The sequence below is a fragment of the Penicillium bovifimosum genome (genome assembly GCF_028826915.1).
Source record: "Penicillium bovifimosum strain IBT 22155 chromosome Unknown utg000004l_segment0_segment0, whole genome shotgun sequence".
NCBI lineage: Eukaryota > Fungi > Ascomycota > Eurotiomycetes > Eurotiales > Aspergillaceae > Penicillium > Penicillium bovifimosum.
Window position 1 is genome coordinate 1,743,764 of NW_026622713.1, and position 15,634 is coordinate 1,759,397.

Sequence of the window (15,634 nt, forward strand, 5' to 3'; positions counted from 1 at the left end):
CTGATAAGAATAGTCAGATTGAGATAAACCAGATAACAATGTCTAGACTCTATCACGATTCACATATTTCCAATATCCAGCGAACTGTACAAGAACATCTCCAAGACTATTACACAGTACAAGGATGATGTATCCCACATTCCTGTCCGAAAACAGTACCCCAGACTCGTCACTGCCACATCTGCACTCAGAACACACGATTAAACAAAATAGAGTATCACTGTATTCTCGGAAGCAAAGCTGAATAGAAAAACAAAGAAAGAATAAAAAAAAGAAAACTAAGCCCGCCCCTCCATAACCTCAAAGATTCCACCCATGACAATATTCGGCCGCATTTCACCGCCCAAATCCACCGGACGCGGCTCCATAAGACCCAACCCCTGTCTCTCAATCGAGTCCTCATCACAACGCAACCGCTCCTCACTCAACGCCATGTCGTTTTTCGATAGTCGGTGGCGGAGGACTATTGAGCGGCCGCGGAGGACTGTGCATGCCGCGCTTGCGGCATTGTGGTCGTGGACAGTGACGTTGGAGTTTGGGCGGATGTGGTCTGGGCTTCCGGGGCTGCGTCTGCGAGCTGGTTGCCGAGCATGGGAGATGTGGGTTTTGGAGGGGTTGAATGGGAAGAGGCTGAAGAGATGGTGTTGAGTTGGTTGCGGCGAGGTGTGGACTGAGGTTGGGGAGGAGGGTGGTGAGTTTGTTGTCGATGTCGATGTTGAGGTTGAGGTTGAGGTTGAGGTTGAAGAGGATGTAGTCTCGCTGCTTGATTTTCGGTTTCGTGAGCGGCGGAAGGATGTGCTCAGTGAGAGGAATGGTGAGGGGAGGTGGTGCATCGTTGCGCTTGTAGGTTTTGTAGATGTGGAATGTGAGGTATCGCGCGGATGGTCTAGGACTCTAGGTCATAGGTAGATCGAGGATTTGGATCGAGAGTAAAGATAGAGAGGAGGATTGAAGTGGTTATTTGTAGGATTCCTAGAACTGGGGATTCTTAGGGTCTAATAATGAGCGGGATTGACTGCAAGGACGGTTCTGCAGGGAGAGTTGAGACATGGATTTACGCATGCGGATGAATGTAATTGTCCCTGCAAACGGGTAGAACAATGCCTTTCTTGTCGGTTTTGGTATTTTGGGCGGCTGTTATGTTTACTGCCTTTGGGTAATTATTGGCTTATGCAAATAATAGCCATATCAGAAGCTTAGAGATCTTTGGTATCGCCAAATGACGTCCTGTTCTTGAGGCTGTTCCTGCCAATTTCCTCTTTCGGCGTCAATAGTAACTAGTCGGACCCACTTGACTCAGCCATGCAATCTTCTATAGTTAAAAGTATTTAGAAAGGAGCTTCTTCTTCAATTGCCAATAAATTGTTAATGGTGTATCCAAGGCTATGGAAAAAAAAAAAAAGAACAGTCTCTGTAATGGTATCCCACGCCGCTGCTATGCAAATTGCTCCCACGCCAAAGGTAGTATACAGCACAACGAAGCAAGCAAGTAACCCTAACCAAATAGGCCAGGAAGCAGGATTATAATCCCCAATCTCCTCCAAGGAGATGCAAAAGAAGAAAATGTAGAAAGAAAGAAAAAAAGAATGTTTGAGTGAAAACCAAACCACCCCACATCCACTCGCTTCGTGATAACATCAACATTCACATAGATCATCATGCCCTCAATGACATTTATTCGGAAGTGCGATCGCCCGACCGTCGTTGAGTAAAGCTGCGCCGGATACTCTCGCCCCAGGCGGAGTCATTCAGCGAATGCATGACCTCCTGTACATTCATAGCATTATTCTGGCGCGAAGTATCGCTGGCCAAAGGTGATGCTTGCCCTTCACCAATGTCAAACGAACTGCGCTCTCCATACATGTGTCGTGGCGTAATCGAGGGACTAATACTTGACCACTCCCTCGTGGGTGTGCTGGATCCAGACGCTGCTCCGCTGAGATTGGTATTGATGCGAGGCAAGGTGCCGCGACGACCAGTTGGACTAGACTCGGCGCGTCGGTGGTGCGAAACCGGTGATAGCATAGGGGGCAAGTCGCTGTGGAGTTCTGGCTGTGTCGCGGGTGTCATCGCACCGGAACCTGGTTCGTCATGGTCATCAAAGTCGTCGCCGTCGTCGACGAAGATCTCTGGCACCGTGAATGTCGGGATCACACTCATCCGGCCGTTCTTCTTGCGCTCAATCTGCTGACGGAATTGACGGGACCAGTACAGGGTATCGAAGAAACCGACGACAGTGTTTCGACGTACAGCCTCTTCCACCCGCTGCAGCCGCGCTCGACGACGGAGGAATTCTTCGAGACGCAGACTCTTGCTGTCGCTAATTACATTGTGATGTGCGAGGATCATCAGACACTGGTGGAAAGAGATGCCCCGGCTGGGGTCTGCGGACACAAGGACTTCTTCGTAGAAGGTGTTCAACCGTGAGCGTCGTTCTTGAATAGTTCGAACTGGGATGGTCGAGAGAATCCGAGAAAGCTCGGTGATGTCCACTCCAGCGACAACATGCGAATTCGGCCGCCGCGGTGGTAACCATGGCTCATTTAGCGAGAGCATTGAGTTCCTTGCCAAGGAGTTGACAGAGTTCCTTTGAGGCTCAACGCGGCACTTTTCCAAAATGCGTCCAACCGTGAACTCGCCCTCGTAGATTCGCATTGCAAAGACACCGGAAAGCTCACCGAGTAGTCGGGGGAACTGCTCTTTGGAGATAAACCCTGTCCCATCTGGATCGTACGTGGCCCACGCTTGCTTGAACCGACGAATTTCTTCGCGACTGATCGCGTACAGCCCGCTGCTTCGCTGGTAGACATAGGAGAAACTTTCAAAAATCAATGAAACAAACAGCGAGACAAAGATGTACATGCTGATCAGGTTCCATGCAATGAAGAGGGTCCGAGCCCACGGCGCACTTCCACAGTCGTCGTCGAGGAAATTGGAGTTGTATGTGCATAGAGGAGGAGCCATAGTGGCGAAGTCCTCCATAAATTCATTCCATCCCTCTCCGCAACTGGCTCGGAACAGCAGAATCAATGATTTGGGCACATCGCGGAAATTCTGGTTGTGGTCCTCATTCCCACCAAACTTGGTGAGGCCAAACGCCTGGTTCATCGCGATGCCAAAAACCAAGAATAACACAAACCAGGTGGCTAGAAGATTTCCAATGACTGACAGACTGGCGGCGGCGGTCTTGAAGAGTTGGTCAAGCTGATTGTTCCGTGGAATAAGCAGCAAAGCAACAGATACGAGGAAGAGCTTGTTGAGCTCCAACACAACATGGTTTTGGTGGGAAGAAATGTCAAGAACCGAGGTGATGAAAGCGCCGGGGACAGCGATGAGAGAGAACAGATCCCATGAGCTTCGGCTGAATCGATGCCACCCAAGGCCGATCAGCCGAATTAGGACGTTCGCTACATAAACGAACATGAACGCGAAGAAGATTAAACCTGTGTCCGGTCAGTCATGCGCACCAAGCCACCAACCATTGATATCAAGGGAAAAGGACTTACCTCGAGCCATCTCCCACCATGCGGGCTCGGGATAGTATTCCAGCACCAGTAGTAGCAGATGGACGACAAGAATGAACGTCACAAACCACGCCCACCGGCCATGCTTTTTAACTGAAACCCGATAGCACCACAGCCTCAGCTTCTTGCTCTTGTCATCAAATGACCGTTTCGAGGGCGAGATCTGTCGGAGAAGTTTTCGCAGTTCCAACCAGGAACGTTGCTCGGCTGTCAAGAAAGCAACACCAGTCTGTTCTGTGTAGTTGCGCATAAACACAGACACAAACAGTGTCAAGACAAACACAGCTCCAAGCAAGTTGAACACGACGAAGAATAACCCGTTCTCCGGCGCCACCATATCCTGAGGCTGAATGTTCTTCCCTTTGATGCCCATTGCACTTTCTTGTACGTCGGTCCATCCTTCTTGAGAGACAATTTGGAACAGAATGAAAAGCGAGTTGCCGAAATTATCGAAGTCATAGTAGGAGTTCGCAGCCACCCTTGGGGCAAGAACATCCCAATTATACGGCTTGCTCGAATATTCACCGACGCAGTTCATCAAGTCTCCTGCAAAATCACCGTCATTGCAACTGACCATCTGGCCATTGAACAGATTGACTCCGTAAATCGCGAATGGGATGAGGAAACTCATGGAAACTGCTGCAGCAGCGATAACCTTCCATCCTCCAAGAATGATGACAGAATGGAAAGTGTCCTTGGCGCTGTCACTGACGTTCAAAAGTCGCAGTGCCCTCAGTGCTTTGAAGGCGCCAATAGCCCTTGAAACACTCCAGTCCTCTTGGAGGGAGCCGCCGACACTGACCCACAGCGTGACCAACACAATACCATCGATGAATCCCCATGAACTCCGGAAGAATGCGTTTGGGGTCCAGAAGAAGCCATCGGCAATCACTTTGATTGTGGCTTCGATGGTAAACACAACAGCGAAGCCCAAATCGGTGTACACAAACCAATTACGATCAGTACGGAAGTACTCACGCTGGTATAGTGGCGTTGTAATGCAAGCGAGAAGCACCATGGCGACAATGGCTGCATAAATGAAAGCAGAGAATGCATACCACACCGGCTTGTATGGATCCACACCCTCAACACGCTGATGACCGCGGCCTGGGCCGACGGTTCGTTGGCAGATTCTCCGAATGAAGTGGTCTGGAGGGAAGAGAAACAGCGACTTGTTATAGTTGGGATGTTTTACAAGGTAGTCGCGCTGGTCTCGCTTCCTTTGTTCGGCAGCAGTAACAACTTCTCTTGCCATGGTCCTTGGATCCAACTCCTCGTAAGCACGCGAGAATTTCAGCTTCGAGTAGAAAGGATTTGGTTCCCTCCGCATGACAAGACTGGTGGCCTTCGTCCATAGAAGGGAGATCCAGCCCGGTTGGGCTACTTGAGATGTGGTATCCAGCAATGTGCTCACTCTGCGTGGTCCCTTCGGTCTATCACGTTCTGCGTCTCGCTCTGCTTGCTTACCTTCCTCTTCATCGAGGAACTCCTGAACCACCGCATCTTTCAGCAACATCTCTAACGCTGCAGGGCCATGATCGAGTGGATCTTTATACCGGGCTGAGTCTCGACCCAAACGGAAGATCTTCGAAAGTGCTAGGTTGCCTTGTGGCACACCATGGACTTGTTTTTGCTCCAGAAATGCCCTAACCTGATGCATTCGTTTCTCATCTTCTGAAACATCGAAGCTTTCCTGGATCACAGCAATGAACATGTTCAGGATAATAAAATTGGCCACAATGAACCAAAGGATGATGAATGCTGCCGAAATCCAAGATGTCTTGAAGTGCGCTGTATACGCCGTTGTGTTGTAAAGTATCGTGGTCCAATTCTCACTCGAAAGAATTTGGTACATTCCCAGGAATGAGTTGTAGATGTTCGAAAATGTAATCATGATCCTCGCGCCGCTTGGATCTTCATCTGGGATTTGGCTTCGGAAGAGCTGTGTTGCGAAGATGGCAGATAAGAAGGTCATCAAGAAGAGGAAGAAGATCAAGTTGAGCAAACCAACAGTATTGCGGAACACCACCACAATCAGCTTTCTTGTCACAGAAAAAGCCAGGACCACTCGGTACACCCGAAGGATCTGGAACAGAGTGAGGACTGTATATGGGCGACCCGAATTCCTGATTGGTGGCAGTTGGATAATGCAGGTGATGATTGCAAGGGCAAGGTCTGTCAAATTGCGGCGCCTTCGGAAAAACATACGCCAATCCGACGCAAATCGCAAGATAATCTCGACCAAGAGGATTAGGGTGACCACAGTTTCCGTAGTATCAATGAAGCGGGCTCGGTTCGCAGACATAGACGAGCTCCTGAGCGCTTGCACAACGAGGTCAAAGGTAATGAGACATACCCAGCCCCATTCGGTTTGGTCATAGATTCGCTTGAGAGGACTGACTTTGTGCACTTCCGTGTCGTCTTCTTCAACAGCATCAAGCTTCTGAACGGCAAAAGCACTGCGTTTGCTCTCTTCTCGAATGACTTGAAATGAGTGTGTGATCACTGCAACCAACAAGTTCACCAACCACAGACTCAAAATGACGAATCCACAGGCGAAGAACAAAGCCGCTGCGAGGTAGTCACTGTCGGTAGTATAGTAAAGCAGGTCTGAAAATGTATTGGAGCTCATGATCACGAAGACCAACTCCAAAGAGTGCAGGATGTTGTCAAAACTCATAGTTCCATTGTAAGGGTTGTTGCCTTCCATGCATACAGAGCCTTGAGGACAAATATACCCCTTGGGATTGTATGATGTATTCTCACCATGTGAGTCCAACCAAGACCTTTTTTCTCCAGTCACACTGTCGAGATATCCGCCGCAGAATTGCACGTTCTCCCATGCATTATTCAAGGTGTAATTGCTCACACCTGCGGGATCAATCCAGACACAACTTCTCTTGAGACTGGATTTGAAACTCTGTATGCCAATGATGGCGAAGAGAAGCCAGAAGAAACCGATGAGAAATGCAACATGAACGAGCAGAGGTGCCGCTCGTTTAAGACTTCGAAGAATCACCGAGGTGCCGTTGGTTAATGCAAGGAGACGCAAAATACGCAGACAGCTTAACATGCGAAAAATGTACAGTTGGCGATCACTTTCAACGCCCGATATTGAGAGGAAAGTAGAAATCCAAAAGGCGACCACGGCCACAAAATCAAGCCGGTTGAAAGAGTGTCGAAGAAATGCGCGGTGGGCAAGCCTCACGCGGCGCTTGTGCAAAGGATCATCAAAGACTTCGGGGCTCAACCCATTCATCCCGGTAAACGTCCGGATGATTGAATCCTGAGGCTCGGCCTGGAGCATTGATTCTTTCTTGACTGTCGTCTGCCGATGCGGTGTGATCAGGTTCCTGCCCTTCTCTGCGATTGCTTTCCTGATGCCGAGGTTGCGGTTGAGTGTGCTGTACTCGACAGGGTTGAAAATAAGTCCAGACACCAAAATCTTGGAGCCTATCTCGAATGTATAGATGACAAAAATGGCAAGGAAGACCCAATCAAGCTTGCTGGTACCCCATGCCACTAATCTTGGGTGGTTGGGAAGTGCGTCTTCAACAGTCAACAAGATGGTTTGGATGATAATAACGATTAAAATGAACGGCTCTGTGAAAGAGTGGACCAAGATATCACACAGCCAGAGTCGGAGAGGGTGATCAGGTCCCAAGATCCCAAGTGACCTGCCTCTGAAAGGGTTGTTGAGCTCCCTCCATAACCGGCTTGAGGAGCGTTTCTCCCGAGCTGCTTGGGCCTGTGGGTCGTTAAGACCTGCATAGTCTTCCATGGCAGGTAAGACCGGGGGCCCATCCAATCGTGCATTTTTGTTGAGTTCCTCCCTCTCAATTGACTGTTGCACGACTTCCGGTTCGTTGCTCAAGTTGACCACTCGCTGTGACATGGATTTTACCATCGAGCTGGCGCGCTGCAAAGCCCCGCCGGAGCCCGAGGGAGACAAAGAACGCGATCGATCCCGCGCACTGCTGCCACGACGACTTCCCATTCCATCCTCCAGGTGAGGAAGATCATCACCCAGCATCGAACCGCCAAAATTCACAGAGTGACCACCAGTGTCAATACTCTGTCGCTCTTCTGCGCCGTCGGCACCGCTCATAGGTTGCAGATATCGAGGATCGGTCAACCGTACCCTATCATCGTTGTCCCCTGAGGGGTTGAAGCCGTGCGCATCGTGGGAATCGTAAGGGCCTAGCGGTACGTTGTCGAGATCGGAAGCAGAATCGTTGAAGTCGTGGCTTGCTGACGGACCTGAACGCGATGTCCTCGATTGTGGCCCATCGAAGCTGAGGCCAACAGATGACATTGCTTGCGCAAAGCCCCCCAGGTCGATCGGCGAGTCCGGCTCTGTATAACGCGTTTGTGACTGTTGGAACGGATTCCTGCTCGGCCCATCCGAATCAATCGGGGACTCTTTCGCGATACTTTCATAATTTCTCCGCGAACCCCTCCCGATTAATGACGGTCGTGAGAAAAGACTCCCCGCGCGACTTCTGCCGCGCTGGTGGAGGGCATCTCCTTGTTTTGAGAGATCTTGGAGAGGGATCTCGTTTGGCGGAGCGTTTTCGTCATTTTCAGGGCTGTGGCTATCTGGCGCCATCGTCGGGCAATGTCAGATACTATCGAATCGCGGACATCGCAGGCTGGACGGGGGGCAATCGAACACGGTCGCGACACGTGTATTGAGGGCGAAGTGGGACGAATGATATATGCGAAGAAAAGAGTGTGAAAATTAAGTAAATTAAGGATAGTGACACGCCTCCTGGGGCGCTGAGAGGTTCGAGCTAAGACGTCCCGATCGCAATTGCACTAAAAAGGGACAACCCCGGCATGTGTCTCATTGCGCCTTATGGTGGCTGGCATTCCACAAAGTTATGCAACGAATACTTTATCTTTCTGCCCTATCATTTGCCCTATAATTTATGTTATACCATATATTTCTTCCCTTTCTTTTGGCTTATGTAGCTAAGATTACAGCCCAGCCCGAGTCCAGGCACTGACGAAGCCCCCGAAAAATGGTGGTGCCTCCAGAGCTGGTGGGGTCCTTTTTTTCCAAAAATAGCTCTACAACTGGAAATCAGTCTCATGGAGAAGAAGCCCTCAGAATAAATTCATTATGATTCAATCAGTTCAATCGGTGTCCATCTCGGAATCCTCTTCTTTAACGTGTCGCCGAACGCCATCCAGGAACGCATCTACCGCATCGCCACCACCAAGGGGTACTCCACCTCTCCGCATAAATCCTCCATTAGCCACGGGGATCTGCAAAGCCTCACTAATACTCGGAAGCCCGCCGTCACGGAGGGCAACAGTGAGACTAGCCAAGCTTTGCATGAACTGAGGAGAACGAAGCACTTTTCGGAGAATATCTTTCTTCTGAGAGAGGTCGAGGGACAGGAGAGCGGCCTGGGCGAGTTCGGGATCCGTGTCAGCTTCCGAAGCCTCCTCGGCATTGCCTTGGGCCAGCAAAAGCAGCGCGGGCGGCAGGAAGCTCAGTAGATGATCGGCAGTAGTGGTATCAACAGAATCGATAAATTGCAGCGTGGTCGAGGGTGGAAGTAGGTCTTGGAGTGTCGTAGATGGTCGTTCGGGATCTTGGGACTGGCTTTGGCCGCTGCCTAAAGACTTCAAAAAGTCCTGGACAACCGACGCTGAACTATCTCCGGTAGTTGCCCTGGATGGAAAATGTATTAGCTTCGGTGGCCCAGACCAAGGCTTTCAGAGATATGTACCTACGCTCGTCCACCGTCGGCACCACCCTCTCGCGATTCCTGTCCCTCCTCACGAACGTCGCCGCCCGTCGCTCCGGGGCCAGCACCGCCGCTGCCTGTGCTATAACGGTTAGGATCGTGTTCAGTGCCTTCCACGTCTTCCATAGTCTCGTCATCGTCACCGCCGGAGGGTCGGCTGGGAAGATTGGCGATCTCATGCTCCACATCAACCTCCTCGCCCTGCAGGAAGACATCGACGATCTCTCCAAGCTTCAAGTCGCGAGGGCTGAACCAGCTTGGGTCACCATTCTCGTGCTGGGATCGCGATTGCATCCAGAACAGGTATCTCTGGGAACTGGATGAGAACTTCAAGACGAAGATCCGGCCATTCGTGGCGTTCCCGCCGGATGGTTTGTAAGGGGTAAAGCTGCCATCTGAAGGAATCATCACCAGGTCGAGCTCGGGCTCATCGAGTGAAGCGTTGCGTGAGCGCCAGCAGAAGTGAATAAGATCATCTTCGGAGTAGAGGTAGAGGTAACCCGGAGTGGGTTTCGGCTTCACGGCGGGAGGAGAGGTGGAGGTCTAGATCAATAGATTAGTGGCGTTCAATGAGCATACATAACAAATTCGGTAATTTGGTTGGCTCTTAAATATATCCTAGGCCAGGGTGGATAGCTAATTCACTTACATCCAAGTCGCAGATACCTGCTTTGAAGGTGATGAGCGGAGCTATCGACATGCTGAGATTGTGTCTGTAGATAGTATTCCGGTGATGAAGGGGGTTATAGGGACAAAACTCAACACACTCCGGAAGATAGAAAGAGTGGTTGGAGATCTTTGGGATAGGTCTTGTAGAGAGAGAGAGAAGCTTTGAGCGGGATACGTCAGTTGTTTGTGTCGAGCAGTGGTCCTGCATAAGTGGTTTTTGAGGCCCGCCGTACACTTCTTGCCTGACTGATCTGGCATCAACTCGCTGAGTCACCGCTTTCCAAAATTGGGCTAGGGCTGTCGGTTAAACACGTGATAGGGCTTGGTCCGCACAACCCTCTGAGGAATTCCCGCACTGGAGCCGACTCCGCTAGCAGTCCAAGTCCTCACCCAAATCTCCAACAACCAACCCGACAACCATTCATCCTTCGCCAACAGCCATCATGTCGGACGGCCAGACGAAGCAGTTCGGGAAGAGCCAGAGGGTCGTGCCCGCCGACAAGGCCCAGAAGTGGTACCCCGTGGATGATCAGTCGCAGCCCAAGAAAGTCAGTACACCCTATGAACAATAGGACGCCATACAAAAGAGGAGGATATACGACTGGCACACGTCTGCCCGGATGATTGCGACGATGGCATCGGTATTCTGTGAAAGAACCTCGCGTGAATTACGGAGGCGAAGTCCAGCCCGACACCGGTGTCAATCGGCGACACACGAATCTATCAAATTTCGTGAAATTGTTTGAATCGCATATCATCCGGGAAGACTGCGCCATCGCAACGGAATACTCTTTGGAATTTTAAGGGCATTGCCGGGATTCCGTGTGACATCAGAGACTAACTGATTTGTGTGATAACAGGTTCGCAAGACTCTGCGTCCCGCCAAGGTCCGCGAGACCCTCGTTCCCGGCACCATCCTGATCCTCCTCGCTGGCCGTTTCCGTGGCAAGCGTGTCATCCTCCTCAAGTCCCTCGACCAGGGTGTCCTCCTTGTCACCGGTCCCTTCAAGATCAACGGTGTTCCCCTCCGTCGCGTTAACGCCCGCTACGTGATCGCCACCTCCAAGAAGGTCGACATCAGCGGTCTCGACGCCAAGACCATTGAGAAGGTCTCCGCTCCCGGATACTTCACCAAGGACAAGAAGGCTGAGAAGAAGACCGAGGAGGCTTTCTTCAAGCAGGGCGAGAAGGCCGAGGTACGTTTGGGATATGGGATTCCTCGATTACCGTGATTCAGATGCTAATTACATGTTCGTCTTACAGAAGAAGGTTGTTGCCAGCGCTCGCGCCAGCGACCAGAAGGCCATCGACCAGACTATCCTTGCCTCCATCAAGAAGGAGGACTTCCTCGGCAGCTACCTCGCTACCACCTTCAGCCTCCGCAACGGCGACAAGCCCCACGAGATGAAGTGGTAAATGTGTGGTAGCCGCGGGTTCGGTAGATAGTTGGGGAGGACCATTTTTCCAACGAGGGGCGGCTCGATTGCAGATCGGCATCCTTTCGCGACTTTCGGGGGGCCGGTTTCATGAACCATGTCATGTAATTCCTACGGGATCCGTCAAAACACGTTTTTTCTTTTCTTTCTAGGATCTACGGTTAATTCGGGCATCCGGTTGTCGTTCTCATGTTTTCAAGAAACCCGTTCCCTTTTTGCGCGTGGCTGATTTTGCATGAAGCCGCGTTATGAAGAAAGACTTCAAGCAAAAAAAAGATTCAAAATCACCTCGTTCCAGCAGGCGGGCTGGATTCTCTTTTATGTTCAGTATGACCTACCCATTTCCAGGTTCAAGCGGCAATCGAAAATTTGGGCAATCACATAATCTCTCCTCGTATGCGATATCTAAGACACTAAATAAGGTTATGTACTGGAACGTGTCTATTGCCTAAGGTAAGTAATGGGTATTTCCGCTGTGTGGAACGGGAGTAAAAGATCTGGGGATGTACTCCGTACACAGTAGACACCGCGACTACCAGTGCAGTATATAAAAGGTGTGTTCGATCCAAAGTTGAAGGTTGGTAGGTTACCTATCTGGATATCTTTGGCAGTCCTCAATATATCAAAAATGCGAACTGCTATCCATGAGGCCGGTTGTGCGACTGAATCTGATATCTCGTCTAGAAGGAGTTTAGTGGCAGCCACCACCCGTGGACTCCTGCCGATCGATCCCGTCTAAATCTACGCCTACGAGAATGCGGGGCCAACACATGATGCATTAGGTAGGCACTCATACCTAGGTACTGCCTATAAATGCGGGTGACCATTGCTACATGTAATGGATCAGACGTTGACGTACTAGAATAGTATCACATTGCAGAAAATATTCGAAAGATCCAGGCGGGCATGTCACCTCCAAATTTCCCAAACAAATGTTGCAGTATGTCGACGATATATAATCAACAGCCAACCCATGTGCACACGCTCTAGGTATGTGAGACACCAAAAAGAAAACACCGAATCCAGCCTGATAACAACACAAATACCAATAAACAAATATTTCATGTACTCTTCAAGGCCGTATCATCGTCGCCTAGGTGCTTTGTTCGGGTTACCCTGGCCGGCGATCTTAGTAGGCCTCGCCTTATCATATGCCTGCCGTACCAGGCGATCAGCGTCATCATTCCTCTCGTCCTCGACACTCTGGTCTCCAACAGTGGTACCAAACAACCAATCCATAATGCCCCATGGGCCAAAGTTACCCCGCGGACGCATCAGCGAATGCATATCCACGCGACGGGCAATCCCTCCTAGGAAGAAATTCGTCGGCATAACGGTATATCCAGAGTATGCGAAAGTCTCCTCAATAGAGATGAGCAGAAGGTACAAGAGATAGGTAAGCATGTGGAAGCGGAAGATTATAGCGGGCGCATAGGTTGGGATGAACTTCAAGACTAGATAGACAAGAGGGTGGTCGTAATGCGCGGACAGCGGATATGGCGCCGCCAGCGAATGATACCAATTTTTGTGCCATGTGGCGAGGGGATTCCTCTTCGAGTGGAGAGCATAGCGGTGAATCACGTAGGCGAGGACCTGTTAAGAAAGTCAAATGTTAGCAATGTGAACTGTACAAGCGCATCTGAAAATTCAAACTGTGAGACTTATATGAACTTACCTCTCGTCCCAGCAACGCTTGTGTCAACCCCTTGCAGACCTCAAATGGCATAGGCAGCTGCAGCGATACCTTCAGCACACTGCGCTTGCCCAAAACCGAGACAAGTCCTGTCTCGAGCAAACCCTGTGCAGCGATACCCAGGCATAGGTTGAACAGCGCCCACCCGGCAACCTTGAGTTCTTTCGCGCGGATCCTACGTTGTCTTCTCCCACCTGGCAAACCGGCCGAACCTTGCGCCTTGACCATAACCGCAGCCGACGGGGCCATAATATCGAAGAGGAAGAAGACAATGGATGGCACTGCATAGAAAAGCAAGCGTATGGCAATTGTGCTGAATATTTCCACGCGGAGTCTGGAATGCGACATGACCAGCGTGGTCCATGTCATGTAGAAGAAGAGGAGGTTGAGGCTGGTACTGTAGGATGACAGCACTGGAATGAGGAAGACCGAGAGTATTGGCAGCGAGAAGAGGGCCTCCATTTTGACTTGAAGCTGTGGTCAGTCGGTATTGGAAGTGTGGGAATGTTCGATGCTGAAATTAATCGTATGCGCTATCGCTATCGACGAGTCTTGCGGCGAGGAGCGAGGGTTTTGTGTCTGCTGGTTCACCAGCAATTCCCCCTTGTGCCCAAAATAGTACCCTTTGATCAAAGACCATGTATCATTAAGACAAACGTCCGTAGAGGATTCGGTCTAGACAGCGCATTTGGGGACAAAGAAGTTCGAGGCAGAAATGGGGGTGGCAGGATAGAACAAAGATAAGCGGGTTATCTACATCTACTACGTCACCGCGTCCCCGTCCGGCCACTCCCCACGCGACATTGCGGAGTACGACCAAGTTTGCAAACGGGCTGAAGTAAAGGAATTCAACGCTAAAAAAAGACACTGAAAGAAGATTCAAGAGCCATAACCATTGCTTTGTACAATATTCTATATGCGACCGACGGTCATTTCAAACAGGACAATGCTTAAGGTGTTGGCGAAGGGCATGTGAAAGAGGCGCCCAGAGACCGCGCTGAGGGTATAATACATGAAACAATCAACAGACCATATCAAGGAAGTAAGGATATGCTCGATCCTTACGAAGCAGGATTAGGAGTTGGAAGACCATTCTTCTTTCCCCATTTGAATGCCTTGCCGCGAAGGTCTGGGATGACCTGCAGGAACACCAGGTTACTGAGCCAACTGAGCAGGGTGTCACCGATAATACTGTTTCTCGGGCTGGGGCCAAGAGCGGTGCCTTTCAAGATGTGTCCAATGAACATGGTAGTGATAAGGTATTCCCCACGCTCGAGGGCGCTAATAGAGATTTTTGCGACGTCCGAAGGTGTCTGGGGCTTGTCGGCTTCTTCGAGTTGCTTGGTCAATTCAGGCTTGATCTTCTGCTCATTGTCGAAGCCAGGGCTGAGAATTCCCATGGGGAAAATCGTGTGAATCTTGACATCCGCCGCTGGGGCGTTGGTGCTGTGCCGCTGACTATAGGCTCCGTTATACATTTCAATTTCCTGGCTCAGAGTATCGGACAGAGAGCGGATGGCTGCCTTGGCAGGCGAGTATGGTGAATAGCCAGCGATGGGAACGAAAGCGAGGGTAGAGCAGGTGAAAATAAGATGTCTCCGGGGTGTTTTCACCTGTTCATTCGGAGAAACCGGTGTGAGCCAGCTGCGCAGAGTGGCATGAGCTGTGTTGGCTGCAGTCCAATATAACGTGTCCATTTGCTGCCGGTGCTCTTTGATGGGCACGTCGACGAAGAAACCCGGACGGGAGAAGCCCGCACAACACCATACAACGTCGGGGGGAGCTCCAGAGTTCCACAAGGTAACTTCTGCGATGACTCGCTCGCACTCAGCAGGGTCTGTGAGATCGGCACTGATATAGTGGAACTTCTGCTTGGATGAATTCACTGCGCTAGCCTGAATAATAGGTAAGCAAAATTGGCCAGCTAGTCATGGAGGGCTCTCTGACCTTCATCTCTTCAACGGCATTTTGGAGCTTGGAGACGGTGCGCGCAACCACAACTACATTTGCGCCTTTTGCGGACAGTTGGAGCGCAACAGCTTTGCCCATGCCATCAGAGCCGCCTGTAATCACCACAGTCTAAGAGACCTAGTCAGCACATATCAATTCAAAAGCGCGGTTCTGTACATGCCTTTCCGTCCACCTCGAACTCGTTCTTTCTGGATCCATAACCAAACATTTTCGCGATAGTGTAGGCGATGATAGTGCAAAAGAGTGCGGAAGCCCCTAGGACAGGAGTTGAATAATTATCTAAGGCCTGGAATGAGGATAGTTGAGGCATATGGAAACGGGCAAGTAGATCGCGAGGATCCATTGTAGACGAATGGCAGCTGCGTCTGTTGCGCGGTGCTGGGAGTGGAAAACACACGAGGAATAATCAGTGTTACCGAAATACCGAAACTCTTGTTATCTTTCACTGTCAAAGGAGCGACAAGGTTATATTACCGGTATCCCCATTTCCACACATGCAAACCGAACAAAAGCCCCACTCCATGCTAGCGCAGCCAAGGCGGTGAAGACCCAAAAAATAATTTTATCACAAGTTTATCATCG

The 15,634-nt window shown here is 50.5% G+C and overlaps 6 protein-coding genes across 6 annotated transcripts; 1 reads left to right on the top strand and 5 right to left on the bottom strand.

The window, feature by feature from the left end:
* Positions 1-278: 278 nt before the first annotated feature.
* On the bottom strand, positions 279-833 carry N7515_004959 (uncharacterized protein; the record flags this gene model as incomplete). Its single annotated transcript, XM_056665703.1, has 1 exon — positions 279-833. The coding sequence occupies one exon, from the start codon at positions 831-833 to the stop codon at positions 279-281; it is 555 nt and encodes a 184-aa protein (XP_056522653.1).
* Positions 834-1,674: 841 nt separating this feature from the next.
* On the bottom strand, positions 1,675-8,133 carry cch1 (calcium channel protein CCH1; the record flags this gene model as incomplete). The annotated part of the gene is made up of 2 exons (XM_056665704.1): positions 1,675-3,443; positions 3,507-8,133. The coding sequence occupies 2 exons, from the start codon at positions 8,131-8,133 to the stop codon at positions 1,675-1,677; spliced, it is 6,396 nt and encodes a 2,131-aa protein (XP_056522654.1).
* A 530-nt stretch (positions 8,134-8,663) lies between these two features.
* On the bottom strand, positions 8,664-9,983 carry N7515_004961 (uncharacterized protein; the record flags this gene model as incomplete). Its single annotated transcript, XM_056665705.1, has 3 exons — positions 8,664-9,207; positions 9,270-9,826; positions 9,933-9,983. 3 exons carry the CDS (start codon positions 9,981-9,983, stop codon positions 8,664-8,666), a joined length of 1,152 nt encoding a protein of 383 aa, XP_056522655.1.
* Positions 9,984-10,395: 412 nt separating this feature from the next.
* Positions 10,396-11,368, top strand: N7515_004962 (60S ribosomal protein eL6; the record flags this gene model as incomplete). Its single annotated transcript, XM_056665706.1, has 3 exons — positions 10,396-10,500; positions 10,813-11,148; positions 11,216-11,368. The coding sequence occupies 3 exons, from the start codon at positions 10,396-10,398 to the stop codon at positions 11,366-11,368; spliced, it is 594 nt and encodes a 197-aa protein (XP_056522656.1).
* Positions 11,369-12,471: 1,103 nt separating this feature from the next.
* On the bottom strand, positions 12,472-13,543 carry N7515_004963 (sterol desaturase family protein; the record flags this gene model as incomplete). The annotated part of the gene is made up of 2 exons (XM_056665707.1): positions 12,472-12,981; positions 13,064-13,543. The coding sequence occupies 2 exons, from the start codon at positions 13,541-13,543 to the stop codon at positions 12,472-12,474; spliced, it is 990 nt and encodes a 329-aa protein (XP_056522657.1).
* A 599-nt stretch (positions 13,544-14,142) lies between these two features.
* ksrA (3-dehydrosphinganine reductase) lies at positions 14,143-15,395 on the bottom strand (the record flags this gene model as incomplete). Its single annotated transcript, XM_056665708.1, has 3 exons — positions 14,143-14,976; positions 15,029-15,160; positions 15,213-15,395. The coding sequence occupies 3 exons, from the start codon at positions 15,393-15,395 to the stop codon at positions 14,143-14,145; spliced, it is 1,149 nt and encodes a 382-aa protein (XP_056522658.1).
* Between the last annotated feature and the right edge of the window lie 239 nt (positions 15,396-15,634).